The 26785-nt window shown below is 36.2% G+C and overlaps 1 protein-coding gene across 4 annotated transcripts; it reads right to left on the bottom strand.

Moving 5' to 3' along the window:
* Nucleotides 1–473: 473 nt before the first annotated feature.
* Nucleotides 474–26525, bottom strand: Cnrip1 (cannabinoid receptor interacting protein 1). Of its 4 annotated transcripts, none has more exons than XM_078029090.1 (5): nt 26387–26525; nt 25842–26086; nt 23513–23663; nt 18581–18609; nt 474–1453 (listed from the first exon to the last, which is right to left on the bottom strand). In XM_078029090.1, the coding sequence occupies exons 2-5, from the start codon at nt 26018–26020 to the stop codon at nt 1309–1311; spliced, it is 504 nt and encodes a 167-aa protein (XP_077885216.1). In that variant the 5' UTR covers nt 26021–26086; nt 26387–26525; the 3' UTR covers nt 474–1308. The 4 variants fall into 4 exon arrangements, with proteins under 4 accessions (XP_077885216.1, XP_077885217.1, XP_077885215.1 ...); XM_078029091.1 differs by having other exon boundaries at nt 26499–26515; XM_078029089.1 differs by lacking the exon at nt 26387–26525 and having other exon boundaries at nt 25842–26380.
* Between the last annotated feature and the right edge of the window lie 260 nt (nt 26526–26785).

Below are 26785 nucleotides of genomic sequence, written 5' to 3'. Positions count from 1 at the left end.
CAGGTATCAAAAACATCTCCTACCACCTTATGCAACACCATAAAATTTGTGCTGCCCAAGGGAATAGCACAATATTGTTGGAAAGCAGGATGTTACTTTTTCAACAGGAAGTTTCTTTTCCTCTTCTGGAACTTTCTGAAGTGCAGGCTTTGTGCTAGGTACCCTAGTTTATGCGTACTGCTCCAGCTCCATACCCTGTGGCTATGAACTGCATGGCTGACTAATGGAGAAGTGGTCCATAGGAGGAGGAAGAGAGTGAGGAAAGGGTCAAGCATTTTCTGATTGTCTACCAAGTTCCTGGGCCTGTGCTTCCCTGTTAGAGCTGGCTGGAGCACTCCCATTATACAGGTGTGCTGATTCTCCTCCAGGTACATCCCCCTTGCCCTGTAGCATACAGACCTAAGAACAGGCCCTGAAGGATAAGCCCTCCTGTTATACAGCTGTTATCCAAATTAAGAATGAAAATCAGCACATCATTTTTAATACCTTTATTAAGAAATATCAAAAGTTCATTACAGTTCCATACACAGTTTTACAAAGTTCAAATGGGGAAATGTAGGATGCCATCAATGTGCACATTTGAATACTATGGTTGCTTGCCAGAGGGGTGACCCTACAACTCCAGTCACTGAGTTTCCCAGTGGTCCATAGCAATGCTTTTCCCCAGTTTCCATTAGGTCATAGCACAATATCTTAAATTACCTGAAGGAATAACATTAGAAAGACGTCTTACATATTTGTCCTTCTGTTTTGTCATTCATTGTCCCCTGAAAAAGCTGTTTCTAGGAAATACAACATTTGAGTTCCAGTTAGTGTTGTTTGTATTACATTTTCACAGAGGCTGCTTTGAAAGCTGGCAAACAATGTGTTTCACGTTACCACATTACACACGAGAGGACCCAAGCACATTTTAAAAAAATTAACAATGAAAAAAACAGGCAATTACTTATTTTGGAAACAAAATACCACTATCATTCAGTGGAACCCTTGAGTCTAGGACATGCCTACCACTTCCACTGACCCCCCACTGCATGACTGAGCACAACTGGATGCAGGAACACCAGCACACAATACAGGAAGGAGTATATTGGGGCGTGGTACATCATCTTTTATGTTTGGGGGTGCTGTATCAGAGGGGAATTACACTTTCAAGTAACCGGGGATAGTAGGTCATCAGTACCAGATGGGAAACAGCCAGGGTGCATGTGCCTTGCTTAAGGCTTGTGCTGGTTTATCTAAAAGTAAATTTCTGGAGAGATGGTCCAGCAACATCGGAAAAGAGCTGTCTTCAGAGGAAGGACTCTTTGTTCACCCACATGAGACTGCGTGTCTCGTTGGGCTTGCACTCATACTCAATGACAGAGAAGGGGCTTCCCCATTGGCAGTGGTCTCGCTTGTGGTAATTGTAGAACTTGACTTGCCACACTGTCTCAAAGGTCCCAATGTCCGTGAACTGAAGGAAGAGAAACATGACCAATAAGACCTCACACTTGGATAAGCAATGAAAGAGAGCTAATGTCACTGGCATGGTGCTTGAACATCATGCCTAATCAATCAAGTCCCTCTTGGTCTGCAGAATTTAGACCTTTGCATTTGTGAATTATCTTACTTTGTTCCCAGAGATATTTTCTGGAAAGCTGTCTAGCATTTGCTATCATATTGCTTTTATCAAAAATAACTCTCTATATTGTTTTCCAAGCTCAGTTTTCTGAAAAGCCATCTTAGAATCTCAGAATTGTAGAGCTTGCAGTAAAACTAAAACAAAGTTTGCAGTACCCACCAAAGAAGGAGAGCTGGAAAGAAAAGAAGGAATTATGTATACTGGCTGTCTTTTGGTTTCTACTTCAGAAGACAGTAGTACCAGATAGTATCTGTTCAGCATAGCTAAACATAAGATACATTTGTCCTTCTACCATTAGTTTCAATTCTAGGAAAATATATTTAAGTTGAGGTGATAGCCACAAATATTTTATTGAAAGTATTTGACTGTTAAATTATCTGCTTTAACCATCAAATATTGACTTGTAAGTCAAGAGTCCATGCCCACATCTCAGACTTATGGAATACTTTATTGGAAACCATAAACAATATTAGAGCATTTACTATGTACCTTGCACATATAAAATTTTGTATAAGGCATGATTCCTGCTCTTAAGGAGCTTGCATTCTACTTCCAGAAGGTAGGCCTGGCAGATAGTTGCACAGAATTCTCCTAAGCCTAAGGTTGCATTTCTCTTGTAGCCAAGAAGAGGGCTCAGAATACCCTAGAGACCAGAGGCAGATGCTCAAGTGGCCTACGGGGTTGCCTGACCCTGCTACCACCTTCTGGAGCTATTTAGGGGATTTGGCATTAAACAGTGTGATGCCTGACGTTATTTTCTCCTCTGACCCTCCTGTCATGGGTGGGGACAGAGACTGACTTGGCAGGATTCTTAGACTAGTCAGGAGCCAGAAGACATGGAGAGAAGAAGGGCAGTGAGCAATAAGAGCCTTATGCTTTGCAGCTGATACAAGAGGAGGGTGATCAGGTGCTTCCCAGATAGCTTTCCAAGATGCTCTCAAAATTATATCCTGCACCATTGCCTCATCCTGCTAATTTGGTACCAAAACAAGATCTGGGCTTTCCTTTGGGAAATTTGCTTGATGTGAAACAGTGGATGATAGACGTAGAGTCCACCAAAATCCCAGGCATGAAAATATGGTCTCTGTTTTTAGAGAGTCATGGCTAAAGAACTATTTATACAAGCATAGTATCTTTCTTCATAATAGACCCAGATTGGAATCAACCCAAATGTCTACTCATTCTCCTGGTGATAGGCAAGTTTGGTTATATTTATAACACGACATTCTACTCAATAAAAAAAAAAGTACATGCGAATTCAGGCAACAACAGGAATGGATTTTTTTTCCTTTTCTTTCCCTTTTTATTTTTTTGGTGCTGTACTGGGATTGAACCTGAGGTGCTTTGCCACTGAGCCACATCCCCCATCCTTATTTATTTATTTATTTATTTTTAGACAGAGTCTTATTAATTTGCTGAGACTGCCCTTGAACTTACAATCTTCCTGCCTCAGCCTTCCCAATCATTGGGGTTAGAGGCCTGTGCTACTACACTTGGCAAACAGGGGTGGATCTTAAATATATGCTGAGCAAAAATCTAGACCTTATGAACCCATCCTGAATGCTTCCATTTATTTAAAACTCCAAAAAATGATAGAATAGAATCCATACTGACAGGAAACATTCGTGGTTATCTAAGTTCTGGGATGTGCAAGAGGGAACTTTCTAGAGATGATGGAAGCATTCTATAATTTGAATTGGGGTAGTGGTTACATAGATGTATGTAGGGTCAAACTCATTGAACTGTATGCTTAAAATGGGTACATGTATTATATGTAAGCTATGCTACATTAACCAAGAAAAATAGAAATGTTCATTTTCAGTAAGGTACATGGATTCAGATAATCCAATGATACTAATGGGAATTGAATTATATAGCCTTTTGGAATGGTAACTTCCATCAAGTCAAAGGTGTGAGTACATTTGGGTCCAGCAATTCTACCTCTTATAATTTATCTTAAGAACATCACAAAGTTGAGAGCAATGAAAAGTTAAACTATAAATAGGAGTCTTTATATTATGTTAATTATGGAATGTCCAAATAGTGGATACCATGTAGCAATTTTAAATGTAAAATATTTAAACCTTTTCCATTATTTTGTATTGTTACATGGACTAAGCAAGTGTACTGTTAAGAATGTGTAGTCTTAATCAATCTTAATCATATTTGTTGCTGTTGAAAACTGATAGAATACATTTTATTTACTCCCATGTGCTATTTTCAAAATTTAATAATTTTTATAATCATAAAGAAAATGTTAGGGCTGGGGTTGTAGCTCAGCGGCAGAGCGCTTGCCTCACACATGTGAGGTGCTGGGTTTGATCCTCAGCACCACATAAAAATAAATAACAAAATAAAAATACATAAAAAGAAAATGCTAAAACCAAAATTGCATTTATGAGTTTTACCAAATAGTTACTATTCTTAGTTTACAAGATTACATGAGTTAATTAGTAAGAACTACTAAAAATATAAAGATATTAGACTGGAATACAGATTATTAAAAAGAAAAATAGTGTAACATCTGAACAACATTTAGATGTAATATTATTAGTAATTAAAGAAACACAGTCTTTTACTAGTCATTTATCAACTTAGTAAAACACTTCTAAACTTCTTGCTGGAAGCAATCTAAGCATTCAACATTATGATATGAAAATAGTAGCATATCCATATGATGGACTTAAAAGGGAAATTAGGGTTATTGATGCAAGAAAATGCTTAGAACAAGTTAACAGGAAAGAGAACTGTTTATACACATGAGCTCAAATATGTAAAATCAGGTGCATAGAACAAAGAAAATGAAAAATACTAACTTAGCTGGGCACAGTAGTATATGCCTGTAATCTTAGAAGCTCAGAGGCTGAGGCAGGAGGATCTTGAGTTCAAAGCCAGCCTTAGCAACATAGTGAGGCCCTGAGCAACTCAGCAAGAAACTGTCTCTAATAAAATACAAAAAAGAGCTGCATATGTGGCTCACTAGTTAAGTGCCTCTCTGTTCAATCCCTGGTAACAAACAAACAAAAAAACCTAACCTATACATATAGAAAAAGAATTATCTCTATCTTTTCATTCAGATTTTCCTACAGTAGGGCTGGGGATGTAGCTCAGTGATAAAAATTTTTGCCTAATAAGGATGAGGCCCTGGGCTCAATCCTGATATCACCTTCCACCCCTGTCCCAGGGCCCTGCTACAAGAAATTTTCCTTGAAAAAAAAAAGATACTTCTTAATCCAGATTTTTATATGGTGAGTTGGGTTTATCATCCTTCAAAAATTAATATATATAAATGCCCAAATGAGAGTTTATAAATTCTACTAAGAATATGTACACTCTAATGAAAATATTACAACCTTGTCAACAATAGAGAAATGGTGATATGAATAAATTGGAATTTGATTTTATAATTCAGTAAGACATTTACAGGTTTAATAATAATTTTAATCAAAACAAAGCACTGCAATTTTAAATGGGACTGATGTTTAAAATTCAATAAAATTAGAATTTTATATTATAGTCTGGGCACGGTGGCATACACCTGTAATCCCAGTGGATCGGGTGGCTAAGGCAGGAAGATTGCAAATTCAAAGCCAGCTTCAGCAAAAGCAAGGCACTAAGCAACTCAGAGAGACCCTGTCTCTAAATAAAATACAGAATAGGGCTGGGATATGACTCAGTGCCCTAAGTTCAATCTCTGGTACCAAGAAAAAATATTATATTATAAAAGTATCTTATAAATTATGTATATACCTATACATATTTTGTGTGTGTGTTGGGGATACTAAGAATTGGAGATTGAACCCAGGGTTGCTCTACCACTGAGCTACATCTCCAACCATTTTTATTTTGAGACAGGGTCTCACTGAGTTCAGGCCAGCCTCAAACTTCAATCCTCCTGACTCAGCCTCCTAAATCACTGGGATTACAGTGACCCCAGCTTAAATTATATATTTTATAATGAAATATTTTATTATAAACATTTTGCAAATACCAGTTAATCTTTTAAAAACCAGCAGTCTGAAATATGCTAGGCAAGTGAGAGAAACAATGCTGAGATCCTTTTTAAAATAAAGTTGGCTGGGAAAAAACAAAACAATTATGACCATAGGTAAGAAAAAAACTGAAGGCACTACACTTACATCTGAAAAAAACCTTAAAACCAGGAAGTCTCAATAGAAAAAATACCTGTCACACAAGAAACCAAAATAGAAATACATTGACAACAATGGTCATAGCAAAAGATGTGGGCTATTTCATTACTTATATTTCAGTTTTGGTTTCTAGTTTATTAGTGTTAGGTTCAAGGTTATGTGAAAGTAAACTTAACTGTTGTTCACTATGGATCTGCCTTCCCCTTTCCTGTGCCTTAGTTGTTCACACTTCCCGTTGACTTTCTTCCTATTTTTTTCTTTTGGAGTTCTACCTCCTGGACCTCTTACTTCTTAGCTCAGAATTTCTTCTAATCTGGCAAAGAACAGATGGGGTCTCAAAAGCTGACATTCTTCTTAAAGAACAGAAGCACCTACACAGGCTCTCCACTCCCTCCTAACCCATCTGTCCCTTTCTAGGAAATCTACCCAGGCAGCCTCCTGGGTGATGCAAATTATAATCTAGTATAGTTCTGTGCAGTTGAACAACATTTTTTCAGTACTTTTTTATATGTTATTTTTAGGTATACATGACAGTAGAGTGTATTTTGACATATGTATACAAACATGGAGTTTTACTGGTCGTGTATTCACATATGAACAAAGGAAAGTTATTCATTCTACTGTCTTTCCTATTCTCATCCCCCCTTCCCTTCATTCCCTTTTGTCTAATCCAATGAACTTCTTGAGTAGCATTCTTTTTTCTTTTTTAAAAAATATTTTTCATTTTAGTTGTGAATGGACAAAATACCTTTATTTTATTTATTTTTATGTGGTGCTAAGGTTTGAACCCAGTGCCTCACATGTGTAAGGCAAGTGCTCCACCCCTGAGCTACAATCTCAACCTTTGAATAGCATTCTTTACACAATCTTCTGCTTATATCATTCCACTTCAATCTTGGGCCTGACTTTGTTAACTTCATTTTATGAATGAAAAACAAAACAAAACAAAAACAGAAACCAAAAAACCAGATTCAGGGAGGTTAAGAAATTTGCTTTGGGTCTAGACTCCAAAGCTACTTCATGATAAGTGCAGGTCAACAAACTTTGTCCCCTAATTCCTAATTAGAAGCTATTATTAATGTACCAAACTATTTACATAAGCAAAAGGGCTTTTCCTTTTTTTCTCCCTGAGAACTTACATGAATTGTCACATATAGAATGTGTGTAGAACATTGTTATGGACAATGGGCATTGCATTTACCATGGTGTTCTACAAGTTGCAAGTCTAGTCACCTTTTTATTTCATAACAAATGTGCAATAGAATATATCCAGTTCCAAGGAAAGGAGACTCTTTAGTAGCCCTCTATTACAATGAAGAATCAGAAGAGCTCATGTCAAATACTTTCCATGGTCTTATAACAAATTGTCACAGAATCCTCAGAGAACTTCTTTCCATTCATCATGTCACCCACTTCTAGACATGAAAAATTCATAAAGAACAAGATCCACTCAACAGCCCACTGACTTGGACAAAACAATAACAATTATAGTGATAGAAACATGATATTGCTTTATTTTAAACAAACTGAGTATCAATACTCATCTATGATTTTTAGTGTGATGTGACCTATCAGTTCCCACTGGATTTCAAACTACTCCATTCGTGTACTGCTTGGAGTTTTATTTTTGAAAATGTTTTTCATTTCTCTTATCTAAACAGATTTTTAAAAAAAAGTTTAAAGTTTAGACTCATGTGATTGTGCCATTTTATATTTCTCCCAGTAATATGACAGTTTCTAAACATCATCTCCAATACCTGGCATAGCCAGACCTTTTAATTTTAGCCTGTCTAGTGATTATAAAATGGCAAGAAGAAAGGAAATAAAGAGCAGAAATCAATGAACCAGCGATGAAAGAATTATAGAAGGGGGAAAAAATCAATGAAGCTAAAATTTATTTTTTTTAAGAAAAAGTCCTCAAATTTGATAAACCCATAACAAAACTGAGGAAGAAAAGAAATATATCAGGAATGAAAAAAAAAAAAGGACATCATCATTACAGATACCATAGACTTTAAATAGGAAAATCTTAAAGTTGCTTAAAACCTTGCTAAGTTGCTGAGGCTGACCTTAAACTGCCAATCCTTCTGCCTCAGCTTCCAGAGCTGCTGGGATTCCAGGGATGCACCACTGTGCCTGGCTCTCATTTCATTTTATGAGGCCAAAATTACCCTAATACCAAAACCTGACAAAGATACTAGAAATAAAGGAAAATTACAGACAAAAAAACAATTTCATGGACTTTTATAAAAATGTGCTTATAATTTCTATTTGCTTAAAATATTAGTAAATCAAACCCAGCAACATATAATTGGATAACATATCAGGACCAAAAAGTTTTCATCTTTGGAATTCAAGGATGGTTCAATATTTGAAAAACCGCCATATTACCTAACCAAATAAAGGAGAAAAACTATACATAAATCATGTATTGCACAACTTTATTTTAATCAATGATGGACTGCAAATATGATGGTGGTCCCATAAGATTACATTGCCTAGTTATGTAATTGGTTTCTTAGTTTAAGTATACTCCATGATGCTTGCACAATGATGAAATTGCCTAATGGTGCATTTATCAGAATGTATTCCCATCATTAAGTGACACATTACTATGATCATATCAGATGTAGAAAGGGTTTTGACAATGCAACATTAATTCTATTCTCAGAAAAGTAGAAATGGAAGGTAAATTCTTCAACCTCATTAAAAGGCATTGAAAAAAATCAGTAGCTAACTTCCTCCTAAATGGTAAGACATTAAGTCCCTTCCATGTAAGATCAGAAATAAGGCAAGGATATATGCTCTTACCACCCCTATTCACTCTTTATTGGAGGTCCTGGTCAGTGTCTTTAAGATAAGAGTCAGAAAAAAAAAAAAGGAGGGAAGTAAAATTATCTAACTATGCCTTCAGAAAACACCAGGCAATCTAACAAAAAGCTACTAGAATAAGTGCATTTAGTAAGATTTCAGGATAAAATATCAGTTTATAAAAATCACTATTTTGTAAACAAATACTAGCCATTAACGGTTGGTATTATTTTGCCAATTTTATAGGTTAATATAAATACTTCCCTGTTTGTATTTTTTTTACCAATATTGAAATCCAACTATTTTCATATATTTCTTGGCCATTCATATTTATTAACCTATCTTGAGTTTTTGTTCATTTTTCTGTTTTTCACAGGCTATGGCTATTTTTTTTTTCCACTGGTTTATAATTTTTTTTTTGTATCAGTGATTGAACTCAGGGGTACTTGAACACTGAGCCCCATCCCCAGCTATTTTGTATTTTATTTAGAGACGGGGTCTCACTGAGTTGCTTAGTGCCTCAGGGTTCCTGAGACTGACTTTGAACTCATGATTCTCTTGCCTCAGCCTCTCCAATGGCTGGGATTACAGGTGTATACCACCATGCCTACCTTTTTTTTTTTTTTTAAATAACAAGGTCACACTCTTGCCAAATACTAAACCAAAGAGCTGGCATGTTAACTGACATTTTGGGGCATGCATGCATAAGGCTACCTCCCTTCATCACTCAACCTCACAACAACCTCATATCTCTCCCTGCCTTATACCTCCAAACACTCACCAGTTTCCCACTACAGGGGGCCAACACAAAGGAATATGATATTTGTGTGGACAGAATTTCTACCTGGACTCCCTTCTAGGAAGCACTAAATGGGGGAATTGGTCACATTAAAACACAAGTCAATACTTCTCTTTTTATTTATTTTTATTTTGTGATACCAGGGATTGAACCCAGTGGTGCTCAACCACTGAGCCATATTCCCAACTCTTTATATTTTATTTTGAGATAGGGCCTTGCTGAGTTGCTTAGCGCCTTGCTAAGTTGTTGAGACTGGCTATGAATTTATCACCCTCCTGCCTCAGCCTCCCAGGCTGCTGTGATTACAAGTGTGCACCACCAAGCTTGGTTCAACACTACTATTGGAAGTGGGTGCTGAAAGTTATCAAACCTGGATATTGCTTTATTAGCTTCAAGTACCAGGGCCTCTGGAATTATTTGAGTTCACTGCCATTAGAGGGCATCTAATACCTGGCTTTGGAAGCCATTCACTGCTTCAGTGGGTGACAATGGACTATGGAATGACATTAAGGTAGCACAGTGTGTATGGGTCATGTTAGATCAAGGTAACATGATTCAGGAGACTACATGTTATCAATAATTTATTTTACTAATCATCATTTGCATTTTAATCTAAATCACCTTTTACATTTATTAGTTCTATGATCCATGACAGAAATTTCATGTTATGTATAATCAAAGTTTTCAATGTTTACCTTTCGATTTCTTCCATGATTTTTTAAAGCTTAAATTAATTCTTTTCAGTTAAGAGTTTTTAAAAAGTTGGCTTTTTCCATCTGAAATATGTTTTGGAGTGTGGTATCAGAAAAGAAAAATAGTAATGTTTCCCTCACATAGCCAATTATCTCAGCATAATTCATTCAATGATTTTAAAATAAAAAATTACTTTATAATAACTTTAGATTCCTAAGCAAGACTGACAAGAGTAGCATGTTTTATAGAGTTGATGTGAGGGTGCTGGTGGTAGATTGCTTGCCTAATACATGTGAGGCACTGGGTTCGATCTTTAGCACCACATAAAAATAAATAAACAAACAAACAAATGAATAAGAGGTATTGTGTTCATCTACAACTCAAGGTATTTTTTAAAAAGGAGTTGAAGTGAAATATTAATTTAAAGCAGAAATACAAATGCTAAAATTGTCAGAATTGTAATGAAGCCTCAGAGGGCCAATGAGCTATTTTTTTAAAAAAAATTTTTTTAGTTGTCAATGGACCTTTACTGGAAACAAGTGCTTCACACATGTTAGGCAAATGCTCTACCACTGAGCCACAATCCCAGCCCCATGCAATGAGCTATTTTTAAGTTATTCATCCTTTCACTTAATAGGCACTGCACTGGGAAAGTGTGAAGGAGGCTGTCACATGTGAGACTAAACCTTCTCTTCCAAGGACTCACGGGTCAGGAGAGGAGAACTCCCCAATTCTCTGGAGCCAATATGGGTTGGGGGAACTAAAGCTATAACTTCCAGAGGTTGCTATTCCTTCTTGGGCCTCCGGTCTTACTTAGCAGGATGGTTTCCTACTTCTTCAGCTTTAAGTGTAAACAGAACACAAGATGGAGGTTCAGGGGAGATTAATTCAGTTTAGAAAGGCCTGATTCAGAACTCTTCCTAACTGGATCTGTAAAAAGTAAGAGTTTCTATATTCTTTTGAATTAATAAAGCATGAAGTTTTGTTTTAGTATAAGAAAGATTTAGACTTCGTCATTAAGAGAAAGGTGTCATTACTTAACATAAGTTTTGCTTGCCTAACCAAGCATCTGCTAAAAGATTGGAGACCCTTGTTACTATAACTCACAAATCCTTAGCCTCAGATATAGATGGATGCAATAACTTTATTTTGTTTATTTATTTTTATGTGGTGCTGAGGATCGAACCCTGTGCCTCAGCACTTTACCACTGAGCCACAACCCCAGACCATCCTGAGCCTCAGAAGTAAAGCTGAGGTTCTTATGTATGTTTTTACATCTAGAAGAAGCAGATGATTGATAATTAATTATTCCAAATAATTATTGCACAGCTGTTAGTGTTAAATTTGGCAATCTATTTGTAGCTGATCTGTAATAGGCTGATTATAAGAAAAATGACAAAAAAAAAAAAACAGAAGTTTTCTGATCAAGCCAGCAGCTCTAATGTTTAGTTTGAATTTTAATTCTAGTGGTGAGACTTCAATAGCTTCTAACACTATCTAGTACATTTTAAAGTCACCAATATTTAAAGCTTAAACATAAAGCCATATTGTAGACAATATGCTCTTATAGTCAGCACTGAAATCTTGATTATGTCCAGGTAAATCCTTTTGATTAAGTATCAAGTGCCTAGATTATTTAAATTTATGTAGTTCATCAAGGGAAGTGTAATCAGCATGGGTGCCCAAGAAAAAGTCAAGAATGTCAGAATTAGAACTGCAAGTCAGGAAGACATCAGGATACTCTCTACCCCTGGAGTTACCTGTGCGATCTCAGGCACACATAACTTGGTGTACAGACTAAGTGGATTTCACTATCTGATCTCTAAGACCACTTTCAATTTAACATAGTATGAAATTGTAAACCCACCCTTAAGAATGTGACAGTCATTATTTTTTTTGAAGACAGATTCTCAAATACTATAATTTAGGATCAGAGAAATATGAGTTAAGCCAGAAAGTCCCAGTTGGATTTCTTTTGGTTGGCATTCTGGGAGGGCTGAAAATGCACCCCCATATCGTAGAGGAGTTGTATATTTTTAAATGAAATGAAATAAGTAGGCTCAGAAAAGCCAGAGAGAAGATCACCCTCAAAAGGTCTCAAATGCACCACTTAAGAATTTTGTTTGTGGCTTTTCCCCATTCCTTAAAGGTACTTCTCAATCTCTTCGGGACTTGGCAGGAGAACATGCAGTATTATCTGTTGAAAGTGTCAGAAAACACTGACAGAGAAGTTGACAATTTAGGTAGAGATTCTTGAGCAAATTTTTAGAGTTAGTAGTATTTCCTACATTTTGATTCAATTTGTCTTCAGAGTATCTTCCACATATATACATTTTATAGTTGTGATTATTTTTAAGATTAAAAATTGGGTAATTATAATTATCTGTTGTCCAACTACATATTCAGTGTCACAATTTGAATGGTGACATAGGACTTTATCATGATATATCAACATTAGACTACTCACCAGATACTAGATTTATCAATTGTTCCTCACCATAAAAAGTATCAATTTTATGTGTATATCTTAATAGGAATGGAATTATTTGGTCAAAAGAAATGAACTTTTATGGTTGTTACCACCATTTTTTTCCTCCAAAATATTATATACATCATTTTACCATATTACCAGCAAATAAAGAAAACCTTGTGGGGCTGGGAGGATATCTCAGTGGTAGAGCACTTGCTTAGCATGTACACCTTGGGTTCAAATCTTAACATGGCAAAATAAATAAATAAACAAACAAATAAATAAATAAATAAGCAAGCGAACAAACCAACAAATAAATAAATAAATAAAATTTGAAAAGGCCTTATTATAATTATGACATCAATGGAAAGTACTTAAAAAAACAGATTTTCTAGTTTTATTTTTACCTTCATTTTTTAGGAATGTTAATTTTATTTCTTGTGAGAGTGTGGAAAGTGTTTTTCATGTCTTATTAATATTTCTATTGAATATTGGTATTTTTGGAAAAAATCAGACTTTTAAAGATAGGAAGTATCCTTTTTTCTCATTATTACTTCAATTTTTCATTATATAGAAACATAAGTTTCTTGTTTTTCTTTCTATTTAAAATTGAGAACACCATTTTTCCATAGTTGATAGCCTATTTTAATAATTTTAGATCTTATGTGATTAACTTTCCCCCTTGACTCAACTTTGACTTATGTATTTATACTGTCCATTACTTTATAAAGGATTTGCTATGGGGCTTAGCATTTTATATAAAACTAAAAAATACAAATAAAAATATTGTTAGATTTGGTTCTGCATATTCAGGTTGACTGCCCACAACAGTCAATTATTGGTGATTTAAAATATTTTACAGTACTATTCATTCATTTTCTTCACAAGATACAAAAGGCAGTCCTGTAATGACTAAATAAAGGAGAGAGGTTGGCCCTCCCTGCCCCCTACTTCTTTCAAGAGGCCAAGAAATACCTCAAGGAAACCCTGAGACTTCAGAAAATAGTTTGAAAAATATTAAGTTAAATCATTCTAATCATTATAAAGGAAATATTTTCTTGAAAACAAGAAAATAAAAGACTTTTCTAGTTCCAATTCTAAATTAACTCCACACGGAACATTAACAAGCACTTAGCCGTGAGTGGTTTTTACACATGGCTACTTCTTAAAGTTTCATAGCACTTGAAAGCTTAATGTCAAAAAGCCACCCCATGAAAATAGCTCTAAACTTGTTTAAGGATGCAATTTTAACATTCTTTTAACTCTATCAATGGTATTTAATAATCCTAGAGGCTAAAAATAGATTTAAAAATTCTATAGAAATAAATATTTTCCTCACAAAAATATCATATTGACTACATAAAACTTCCAAAAGTCAGAAAATCTTAAACTAAATTGAAAGTTAAAGATATTTTCCCCCAATATTTTTGTTCATAGTCTTGACTTTTTTGTGGGCAGATTCGGTCAGACTTTCTGCTAACAGTTTAGACCTATGCTATATAAATTGTTTCAGAGCTTAACGTATATATATATATATATATATATGTATATATATATATATATATATATGTATATATATATATATATATATATATATATATATAAAAAGTTCCTAATTCATTTAGTAAAGCCATTAACCCTACAACTCAAGACTATGAAGTCCTTTGAATTGTTCTTTGCCTATTTCCCTTTCCAATTTATACATTAGCCTTTATAGTGATTTTTGACATTCCATTTTTATCCAATATCAGAAACTAGATTGACAAGATTTTAAAGACAGAAATGATGAGATAGAATTGTTGGGTGAAACTATATAGATATTATAAAATCTGACAAAAATGTTAACAAAAACGATTTGAATTCCTTATAGAGATTATAAGTAGGACAGAAGCCAGAGAAAAGATCACCCTCAAAAGATCTCAAATGCACCATTTAAGAATTTTGTTTGTGGCTTTCTCCCATTCCTTAAAGTTACTTCTCATTCCCTTAGGGACTTGGCAGGAGAAAATGCAGTATTACCTGTTGAAAGTGTCAGAAAACACTGACAGAGAAGTTGAAAATTTAGGTAGAAATTCCCAAAAGTAAAAGAATTGCAGAAAAGATGAAACCCAAAGTCTGCCTGTAACTCTGTCATAATCCCTGGCTAGTTACATGTGTAGGATAGTGGAAGGGGCTCACTGAAAAAGATAGATCAGCAAAGAGACAAATCCTTGAAAGTAAAAGTTATACTAAATAAGATTTGTGAGTTTACTTTAAAAAAATTAAATGTATTTCAAAATCTGAGCAGTTGGAGCCTTACTGGCTTGAAGAATCAAAGCAAAGAATCTAGGACTGGCAGAGGAGCTAGAAATTTAGGGAAACCGTAGGGTAATTGAGTTCCAAAAACTCAGTATAAAAATTCAATTCTTTGGCTGATTGCTAAATCCTATGGGCACAAAAAAGGCCCAGGCTAGGAAAGCAGCAAATAGAAGATGAAAAATCTGAGCACAGACAATAGTTGCTGCATAATGCTAGGAAGACAGTTTTGAAGTTCAGAACTATTTACTACTGGTTAGAATATAAAAAGACAGGATGAACATATTTAATCTGGAAACTCTATGAAATTTGAAATTTTTGAGGAAAAATATGACACTCAAAAATTTTGGATTTTGAATTTTGGACTTTTTTAAATTTAAAATTTTTCAGATTAAGAATGCTCAATGTCTATGCAAGTATTTCAAAAACTAAACACTGAACTCAGAAATATTTCTAGTCCCAATAATTTTAGATAGGAGACACTCAACCTGAACTCAGAAGAATGAAGTAAATACTATAGTCAATATTATCCACAATGTTTAGTTTTTAGACAAAGATTACCAGACATCTAATGACATAGGAAGGTGCAATCCACATCCAAGAAGAAAGTCAGTCTATAGCAACTTACTGTAAATGGAGCCAGATATTGGGCTTATCAAAGATTTCAAGCCAGCAGTTATAAATATGCTTAAAGAAATAAAGAAAAACATAGTCTCTGTGAGCAAACAGATGATGAATTTTAAGAAATTAAAATTATAAAATATATAAATAAAATTCTAAAAATGAAAAATATGATAGAAAAAAAATTAGAGCACAATATAAACCTGGAAATAGCAGGAGAAAGAATCAGTGAACTTAAAGATACATCAATGAAAATGATCTACTCTTAGGATCCATTAAAAAAAATTGAAGAAAATTGAACACAGCCTCAAAGACTTGTGAGATAATACCAAGCTTTCCAACATATGTTTATTTGGAGTCCTGCAAGGAAAGAAGAAACAAAGGATTATTATGAACAACTTTATGCCAATAAATTTTATAGGTAAGTTACAAAGACTCAAGAAATAAAATATGGATAGTCCAGTATTTGGAAAATTGAATTTGTAATTAAAAGTCTTTAAGTTTATACCTTTAGGAGTAGAAAAAAATAGTTCATAACATAATGGTTAGAAATACTCCAAATTTGGTGAAAGCATTTTATAGATTCAAGAATTTCAATGAGTCACCAGAAGGAAAGATACAAAGAAATATGTTTATCTGCATCATAGCCAATCTATTGAAAGCCAATCTACAATATATAAAGGGATCATTTCACTGAATATATGTTATGTCTCAATTAAAATATTTCAAAGCAAACAAAAGAAGGAAATAAATATAAAACCAGAAAACAATGAAATAGAAAAATGGGGAATGAAGCATGTGGGAAAAAAGTCAGAATTTTGAAAAGGCCAATAAAACTAACACATTTCTAGTTAGACTTATCAGGAAAAAAAGATAGTTTAAAGATCAAGAATGAAAGTGGACTTTGTTAAAGAGCCGAAGACATTAAAGGATGGTGGAAGATTATAAATAATTTTATTCCAATAAATTTGACAATTTAATTGAAATGAATTGCTTTAAAGGCAAATTATAAAACTCAAGAAATAAAATGTGAATGGCTCAATCAATATCAATTTAAACATTGAATTTGTAATTAAAAGTTATCAAATAAAGTAAAATGTATGCCTTCATTGGTGAATTCTATCCAACATAAAGGATAATATCAGTTGTACAGAAACTGTCTCAGACAAGAATAAACACTTTCTAACTCATGCAGTTAGCATTACCCTAATATAACTAAATAAGTACATTATAAGAAAAGAAAGTCATAGACTAATATCTTTCAGTAACATAGATGTAAAAATCCTCAACAATATTAACAAATCAAGGTCAGCCAGACATACAGAAAATATATCATGATCAAGAATCACTTATTAGGGCTGAGGTTATAGCTCAGCAGTAGAGCGCTCACCTCACCCGTGCAAGGCCCTGGATTCGATCCTCAGCACCACAATAAATAAATAAATAAATAAATAAATAAATAAAGTTTTTTTTTTTTTTAAATCACTTATTGTGGAAATTCAAGGTTATTTAACATTGAAAAAGCAATGCAATCTAATGTAACAGAAAAAAGAGGAAAACAGCTAGTGATAATCTCAAAAGACAGAAAAACTTCAAAAACATTTCAAAAGAATCATGGCCAAAATGCTCAGTAAACTAGAAATAGAAAGGAACTTCCTTAACCTTATAAAAAGACTGATAATAAATGATATAGCCAACATCATACTTACTGTTAAAAAACTGAATTCTTGTTCCCTAAAATCAAGGGACAAGAATGACTGGCTACTCTCATCATTTCTATTTACCATTATATTGAAGGTCCTACTCATTGTAATCAGGACATATGTAAAAGGAATACAGATTGGAAAGAAAGGAGAAAAACATTTTTTTTAACAGATGAAATATAGTACATGTACAAACTTCTAGGGATTCTATAAAAGAATTATGAGTATTAATAAATGAGACTAGCAAAATCTCAGTTTTCAAGATCAATAAAAACCAGTTTTATTTCCACATATTACCAATAAAATAATTACACTTAAAATAGCATAAAAATATGAATTGTTTAATGATAAATTTAACAAAGTATATATGAAATCTAGATAGGGAATATTGTAACATATTGCAGAGTTTTTTTGTTTTGTTTTGTTTTTTTGGGAGTGAGTACCGGGGATGGAACTCAGGAGCACTCAACTACTGAGCAACATCTCCAGCCCAATTTTGTGTTTTTATTTAGAGACAGGATCTCACTGAATTGCTTAGCATCTCTTTTTTTGTTGAGGCTGGCTTTGAACTCACAATCTTCCTGCCTCAGCCTCCCGAGCCACTGGGATTACAGGCGTGAGCCACCGCACCCGACTTGCAGAGATGATTTAAAAACAGAAAATTAACGAAGATTTAAATAGAGATATTATGCTCCTGAGTTAGAAAGCTCAATATTAAGATGTCAAATCTCCCCAAATTGACTTTTGTTTGTTTGTTCAAGGGTCTTGGTTCTTGCTATTTTGTTCACATTGGCCTCAAAATCCTGGACTTGGGCAATCTTTCTGCCTTAGCCTCACAGTAGCTGATACCACAAGCAAGCCACAGTGCCCAGCACTTATAATTTAACATAAACTTAATATCTCAATTTTTGGAGAAATTCACAAGTTCATTCTAAAATCTATATAACAATTCACAGGGATTACAGCAGCCTCAAACAAACAAACCTCTGAATACAAATCTGTAGTTCTGATGTAAAGACTACAATACAAATCATAAAACAAAATTGTGTTGGCTCTTCCAGGTCTTTTGAATTTCCAAATTTAAAATATTGGCATATCTTAAGTATATAAATCAACTAGAATCCTCATATATTACATAGTTAAATATATACTTATCCTGTGACTAAGCAGGAATCCTGTGACTCAAGAGGAATGAAAACATGTGTTTATACTAAGACTTAAATTCATTGCAGATTTTTTCATACCAAAAACTGATAACAACCCAGATATCCATTTATGAGTAAGGGTATAAATGTATTACAATGTGATTTGTATTTTTCAGTGATAGAAGGAACCGTTACTGATACTTTCAACATAGATGAATCTAAAAAACATTATACTAGGGCTGGGGTTGTAGCTCAGTGGTAGAGTGCTTACCTAGCATGGACGAAGCACTGGGTTCGATCCTCAGCACCACATAAATGTAAAATAAAGATATTCTTAGCTAAAACCTAAGAATAAATATTTTTTTAAAAAGAACATTATACTAAATGAAATAATTTAGATACAGCATCATGCTTCTATTCAAATAATAATGGCGAATATTTAAAAGTAACACATTGAGATAGAAAGCTCAGGTAGAGCTATAAAGGGGATTGAATACCAATGAACATGAAGGAATTTTCAGGGTGGTAGAAATGTTTTGTATCTGTATTGGGGTGATGATCACACAGTAGGATCTTTTTGTTAAAGCATGCATAAACTGTACACTTAAAGTTGGTGCATTTTACATATGTAAATCATATCTCAAAGTTGATTTTAAAATTATTAGGGCAGAGGGGTTGGAGGGAAAGGGAGGGGGCTTGGGGTTAAAATGATGCTGGACTGTGATGGTCATTATTATCCAAAGTACATATATGAAGACACGAATTGGTGTGAATATACTTTGTATACAACTAGAGATATGAAAAATTGTGCTCTATATGTGTAATAAGAACTGTAACATTCCACTGTCATTATAAATGAAAATAAATGAAAAAAAAACTTTCAATGAATTCCTATAGACATTAGGATAAATCAAATTAGGAAGAAGGTCTTACATATTAGTTTGTTTAGTGTTGCTATAGCAGGATTCCTGTTAGTAAGTACTTTACAAAGAAAAGAGGCTGGGGTTGGAGTCACTTGCCCGTAACTACAGCTACTCAGGAGGATCCCACATTTGAGGCCCACCTGGGCTACTTAGCAAGATTCTGTCCCCCTCCCCATCCCCCCCCAAAAAAGAGCTTGGAACATAGCTTAGTGGAAGAGCACTCCTGGGTTCAATCCCTAGTATTGAGTAGGTAATAAAAGATGTTTATTTAGCTCCCAGTTTTGGAGTCTGGAAGTCTAAGTTCAGGCAGCTCCATCTGTTCAACCTTTGGTAGAAAGGGAAATGACCATGTATAGAAGGGGCCACGCACTTGGGGTGGCCTTGCTTTATAACAACCCATTCTTGAGACCAGCATTAATTCCTTCCAAGGCGGTGCCCTCATGACCTAACTACCTGGCCCTAGGTCTCATCTTTTACAGGTTTTACCACCTCAACACTGGCACAATGGGGACCAAGATTCTAGCATATGCACCTTTGGAGGACACACTCAAACCATATCCCAACTGCCACATCCTATAATATCTAACCCTTACTTGTCCCTCTGTACTTCCAGTCATCTTGGGTCCAGACATGTTGGGCTTCTCTCCTCCATTAGAACATAGCCTGATCTCTCCCAGCTCTTGACTATTGCAGCCTCTCTTTCCTGGAATGCTCCCTCTTCACCCTACACTTATTCATCCTTATTTCCTTTCTCAAGAAAGTCATCTCCCAAGTCTTAAACTAGGGTAAGATTTCCCCAAATGCCATATGCTCTATTACTTTCTATGGGTTTTTTAAAAAAATAATAAATAGTTATTATATTTGACAATATAGTTTAATATAACATTTGACAATATAAAGTTATATTCTCCTTTGTTTCAGAAGCTTGTAGAGTTAGGGATGTTTATTTTGTTCACTACTCTTCCCCCTAGTGTCTAATATAGGAAATATTTGCTGATCGAACAAGCAAATAAAAAATAATTAATATTCTAAAAATCTTAAATATAATCTGAGCAAATCAAATAGAGCAATATACTAGAATATTATTCTAGGAATTAAAGAATGGTTTAGTATTTTAAAAGGTATTATTATATAACTCATTGATTAATATATCAAAGGAGATAAAGTATCTAGAGATGGAAAAAGGAATTGGATGAAATTCAGTATACTTCCCAATAAAAACAAAACAAAAATCACTCCTTTTAGTGAACATGAAAAAGTTTGTTTTACACAGTAAATATCTGAAACTAAAATGGTACCTAACAATGAAATCCTGCAGACAAGGATACCCCTTGACACAATTGATTGTCAACATTATTTTAGAATCATTAGATAATACAATAAGAGAAGGAAAAATAATCAGAAAATGACACAGTCATATGCAGATTCTGACTTTCTATCTAAAAATCCAAGATATTTCACTGTAAATTTTTAGTAAGAAAGTTCAGCAAGGTGATCAGTTATAAATACATAAACACAAATTATAAAAATGGTGTATTTAAAACAATACAGTACCAGGGCTTAGTGGTAGAGCACTTGCCTGGCATGTGTGAGGCCCTGGATTCGATCCTCAGCACCACATATAAATAAATAAAATAAAAGATCCATTTACAACTAAAAAATATATTTAAAAAAAACAATACAGTATTGGCACTAGAATTGGTGTAAGAGTAAATGGAATAGATTTGAAGGTGGAAATATACTAAATTTGCCATTTAAAAATTAGTTTGAAATGATGATTAGAGAAGAATGGATTGCTGAAATAATTGTTTTAGGACATCAATAAGTGTATTCAATTAGGAATGTATGAGTAGAAACAATATTTAGATCTAATGAATCTGAAATTTAATATATGAGACCATAAGAGTTCAATGAAAATATACAAATGCATTGTGTATATATGTACACATTATTAATGCTAGAGTTAGAGAACAATTTTCAAGCTGAATGGATCCTAACTACAAACACCACAAAGGTAAAGGCTAATATTTTGGAATACATGAAAATTTAAATTGATATTGTAAGCAAAGTTATGCAAAATGATAAAGGAGCACACTCAAGATTCCACAAAAGATATGACTATAATTTTTAAAGATTTTTTAAAATCAGTAAGCACACAGGTATAAAATGAGTAAAAGCTATGAACATATTATCCACAAAAAAGTACAAACTGTAAATGAACATGTCAATATTTCAAATTAATAGTAACTGAAGAAACAAAAATTAGAATATACTGCCTTTCAGATAAAAAAGTTCAAAAATTTTTAAAAAATTTTTACTCCTAGTGCATATGGAGATGGGCAATTAAATGCAGATGATTGGAATGTAAGGTGTCTAACTTTCCTAGAGATCAGTACTATAAGATGCCTCAGCATGCAAATTCCTTCTAGAAATCTATCCCAAGAAAACATTAGGCAATTTTTGCAGAAGTGAGTGTAGCTTTAAATGTAGCTTTCTTAATAATACTTAATAATTAGCAATAAGTGACTGAGAATAATTTGGTACATTCATATGAGTGTCTAGATAGACTTCAAATTTATGTTTCATATTTACATCTATTTTTTGTTTAGTTGCCATCTAAAGATGTACATTAATAGAAAAAAGTACACATATACAATGATACCCAGTACTTACATATACACTCAAAGACATAGTAGAAACAACTAAGTATGAACAGTCACAAAAATGTTAAGTTATCTCTTGCAGGAATTATATATTTCTTCCGTTTTTGTACTTTTTCCTCTGTTGAAGAATCTCTAATGAAAAATAGAATTCTTTCCAAAAATAATTCAAATATAGGATGCAAAGGGATGGGCTGCCAGATTAGTTCCTTATGTTGCCATTGTGGCTATTTCAAGTATATTGGGCACAAGGAAACCTGAATGTTTCAAAGGACTGGATGAATTAGCTCTTATTTAGATCAACATTTCTCAAAGCACATTTCACAGACTCTCCTCATCTGGATGGATCCGCTGGTAGGCAAGTTGAAAGTTCAGTTCTTTTGGCCCTACCTCAGCTCTTCTGAACTAAAAATCACCAGAGGTGGGACCTAGAACTGGCATTCTAATTAAACACCAAAAGAGATTCTTATGTACACATATATTTGTGAACCTCTGTGACAACCCCCTATAAAGCAAGAAGGGAGTCAATTCAAGGTCATTCTTGCAATGGGAAAAGGCTGCCCAGGATTTATAGCCACAGTTTAGGTGAATTTTCCTTTACCTGTGTTTTGGCAAGCTTACTTCCTCCCCTATTGTGTTTGCACATATAGTTAACTATTTCTCAACTCTATCCTTTTACCAATTTGATATTTTTACTTAGAGGTCAATATTACTTGGCTATAAATTTGTATATGATATATAGATGGCTCTCTGTATCTATGGGTTCTGCATCCATGGATTCAACCAACCTTGAATTGAAAACACTCAGAAAAAAAAAATTGTGCCTATACTGAACATGAATAGACTTTTTCTTGTTCTACTGTATTATTTAGGGAATAATGATAACAACTTACACAGCATTTACATTGTATTGGGTATCATAAACTAAAGATCATTTAAAGTATACAGGAGAATATACATAGGTTATATGCAAATACTAAATCCTTTATATAAGGGATTTGAGCATTTACAGATTTTGGTGTTTGAAGGGAGTTCTGGAATCAATCCCCTGTGGATACAGAGGGATGACCTATTATTATCCAGTAGGACTGGATAACTGAGAGGTTTACTATTTTCCATGGAAGTCACTTTGGAAGGCCTCTTCCATTTAGATTAGATTTAAATAGCAAAATGTCATTGAAATCAACTTTTATGGGCTACTTGGAATATGAATATTCTCATCGAGATACTCATAAAGGCTGAGTTGAACTCTTTCAAGATTGCTTATCCTTAGTTACACATTAAAGTTATCTGTGGAGCTATTAGAAACCTAACTATATCCAGCCCCATCCCAAACCCCAGGGTCAATTATCTAAACCAGTCCTGATACAGTATGTAATAGGAAACATAGCAATGTAGGTACTTTCTCTTCCAGTACCACCTACTTGGTGTTTATAGGGTCAATCTATTATGCAAAACAGCAATTACCTAGTTCTAACAGATCCATGAAGGAAACTCAACCTAATTTCCACAGTAATTGGCTTCAATACACCTTTTCTTACAGAGATAGTGATTGCTTTCTTTTCTATACTTCCCATATGCCCTGAAACCACATCCTCCACACTCCCAACCAGGCCTTACCGGCATGGTGATCTGGATAGGTTGCCGTTCTCCACTCTTGGTTGGGGCCACACCTTCTGTGTCATATGTGCCCGTATAAACAACTCTGTCTCCATCAGGTTCTTTAGCCTTCAGCTCCAGTGGGACAAGCACACCACCAATGGAAATGTTCCTGCAATGAACTTGAGTTGACCATATATAGTAGGAGTTAGGTTAGGTACCCTGTCTTGGTCTAGACCAAAACCCTGAGCAGGAAACCTACAGAGTTTGCCTAAGGGAGAAATATTGATATGATAGAAAATTCTGATTGGGTACAGTGGCATGTGCCTATAATTCTAGCCACTCAAGAAAGCAAGAGACCCAGCCTGGGCAACATCATGAGACTCCCGTCTCAAACAAAATAAAATAAAACATCCAAGAAACTTATGAAAGTTCAGGAGGCTTTAGTTCTCCAACTAGTCAATCATGTGATCATAGACTAACTACTCTCTGGGCTAACCTCAGTATTCTCATCCAGATACACATAAAGGCTGAGTTGAACTGTATCAAGGATTGCTTATCCTTAGTTACATATTAAAGTTATCTGTGGAGCTATTAGAAACCTAACTATATCCAGCCCCATCCCAAACCCCAGAGATAGGGTTTAATTGGTTTGGGATATAGTTTGGTACATGTAAATCTATTTTAAAGTTTTCGAGGTGATCTTTATGTGCAGGTCAGATCAAGAACTAGTTGAACTAACTCTGTAATTTTTTTTTTCTTCTTTCTTTCAAACATGGGTCCTGTTTGAGGCATTTTTTCTCAAGCCTGCTATACCACCAGAAATTCTCACTGGCACCATTCTGGTGTGTTAGGATCATTGTTCTCAAAGACAAGTCCCTGGACCAGCAGTATCCACATCTACTGTGGACATATTAGGACATACACTCTTATCTTAGGTACCACCCAAGACAGCAAGCCAGAGACATCAGAGTGGGCCCCAGCCATCTGTTCCAACAAGCTCTCCTGGTGATTCTGATGTACACTCACCTTTGAGTTAGAACCACTGAATGAAAAATCCTTGATAAAATTAAAATGTAAGTTAAAAAAATAATTGCCACTAACAAATAGTTTTAGGTTTGCTTTAAATCTAGAGAACAATCCTGAAAAAAATGGAATATCAATAGATAAGCTAGGAAAAGAGGTTTCCAGGAAAGGGAAAGGAAAAGCCTGGGTTATATCCAGATGCAGGGAACACTGGGAAATGTATGGAGTTGTGTGCGTGTATGTGTGTTTTTGGGGGGGAGGGTCCGATAAATAGGTAGATCAGAGACCCTAGAAACCATCCAATTGTGGCTCTACATCCTTGCACCTTGAAGGCTAATATAAATTACTGAATTATAATAAACTATGGACGTGTCTGAGGGATTCAAAACCCCTTCCCCAGCATATGTTAGGATAAATGTTGATTTATTTCCTCCTTCCAGACGAGATTTCACACATCGCTTAGGTGGAAGTGCAGAGGTAAAGGACCCAGCCATAGATTCTTCTCCCATAGGCTACTGACTTAGTCGCCAAAGGTCTGCTGGGTGCATCCTGTCATCCCTGTGGTAGCTGGGAGGAGATAATCCCTGCCTCGAATAAATTAAAAAAAAAAAAAAAACATCCTCTTGTAGTGAGGATGTTAATCCCAGGCGACGTCACCAGGCTGAACAGATAGCTAGGGAGAAAAAAGTGGAGGGCATGGGAAACCGTGACACTAGGCCTAAGCAGAGGCTACACCTTCAGATTTGTTCCTGCTGCTCCCGCGCTGGGGGTCCCCTGCCACCAAAAGGCAGATGGAGGAATGGGGAGAATCTCTCAGGGAACCCCAATAACTGCCCCTCCTCCGCCTTTACACTTCTTTCCTCACCCTTTCTCCTTCCTTCGGCCTCGCCAGCAGAAGCCGGCGACACGCCAGGACCCAGCAGAGAAGGGCTGGGATTGCGGGAGATGAACCCTGCAGCGACCTTCTGCCATCTGCCCCAACCCTCCCCTTGCGGTTCCAAGCGTGGACAGAAAAGCAATTTACAAGAAAAACAACAACACCGCCCTCTCCCCCTCCGGCTTCTGGTCACTGATTTAAACGGACCCACTGAGGTCACTGCAATGGGTGGAGGGAAGCAGGAATCAGGGACAGCAGGGACCGGCAGAGGAGAGGACCAAAGCGGGGACAGAGAGCCCACCTCTTTCCCTCACCCCTTCCCCCGCCCCGAGTCTTCTGGGCAAAGGGAGACAAGGGAAAAAAAAAAAATCAGGAGCAGCTTAGTCTGTTCCGGGGGCCTCAGTTCTCCTCCAGTAACCCAAGCGCCACCCGGCGCCCAGCACTTACTCGACCTGCAGCGTGGTGGGCTTAATCTTCACCTCCACCTTGTAGGAGGAGCCGGTGAGCAGCTTGATGGTGCGATTCTGGCCGAAGCGCTGCCCGTCCACCTTAAAGAACACCGGACCATCGTTGGGTTGGATGCGCAGAGCGATGGAGAGGCGCACGAGGCCTGGCAGGTCCCCCATCGCTGAGCGAGGGGCTGGCGCAGCGACGCCGGGGGTCGGAGGACACAGCCGGCTGCGACCAAGTGGCTGGAGCGCGGTGGGCGGAGAGGAAGCGCGGGGAGGGAAAAGGAGGTGGTGAAAGGGAGGCTGCAACTAGGAGCCGTCACCGCCCTCCGCCCGGGCTTTCGAGCAGCAGCTCCGGAGCCTGTGTCCCCCAGCCGCGCTGGGCGAGGAAGCGGGCCCCAGACACTGCTCCGAGAGCGCGAGCTGCCCCATCCCCCGCTCTTCTTGCTGAGCCCTCCACGCACGCGAGGGCTCGCCGAGACCCGCTGGCCGCCGAGCAGATCGGCACAGCCGGGGGCGAGAGAGTTAATCCCGTTTACGCACCACAATCCCCTTCAACTGGGGAAGCGGACTTTTAGGCTCCTCCTAGAACAGCACCGGGCGGGAGGAGAGGATGTGGGGGACGGTAAGCACTGGGATAAGGCGACTGCTATACCAAGGAGCAAGACCCTCAGAGTCTAGATCGCCTGGGTCAGCCGGAGGGTGTGGATTCTGTTGCTGGCGGTTCTGGCCCCAGCCAAGCAGGAGAAGGCTGAGAGAGGAAGGGGGGGTGGAGAGAGGGGAAGTGGCTTAGGAAACTGCTAGTTCGTGATTTAAATTTCAGGAAATAAGTTTTTCCAAAGCTCAAGGCAAATGGCCGAGGGAAGGCGCAGTTCCATATAATGTGGACTGAGAGCCACACTGGATTAGGAATGCACTGAAGAACACTATTCAAGGAGCGAC

The sequence above is a fragment of the Ictidomys tridecemlineatus genome, chromosome 12 (genome assembly GCF_052094955.1).
Source record: "Ictidomys tridecemlineatus isolate mIctTri1 chromosome 12, mIctTri1.hap1, whole genome shotgun sequence".
Lineage (NCBI taxonomy): Eukaryota > Metazoa > Chordata > Mammalia > Rodentia > Sciuridae > Ictidomys > Ictidomys tridecemlineatus.
The sequence above is the reverse complement of the archived record's forward strand: the minus strand, read 5'-3'. Positions and strand labels throughout refer to the sequence as shown.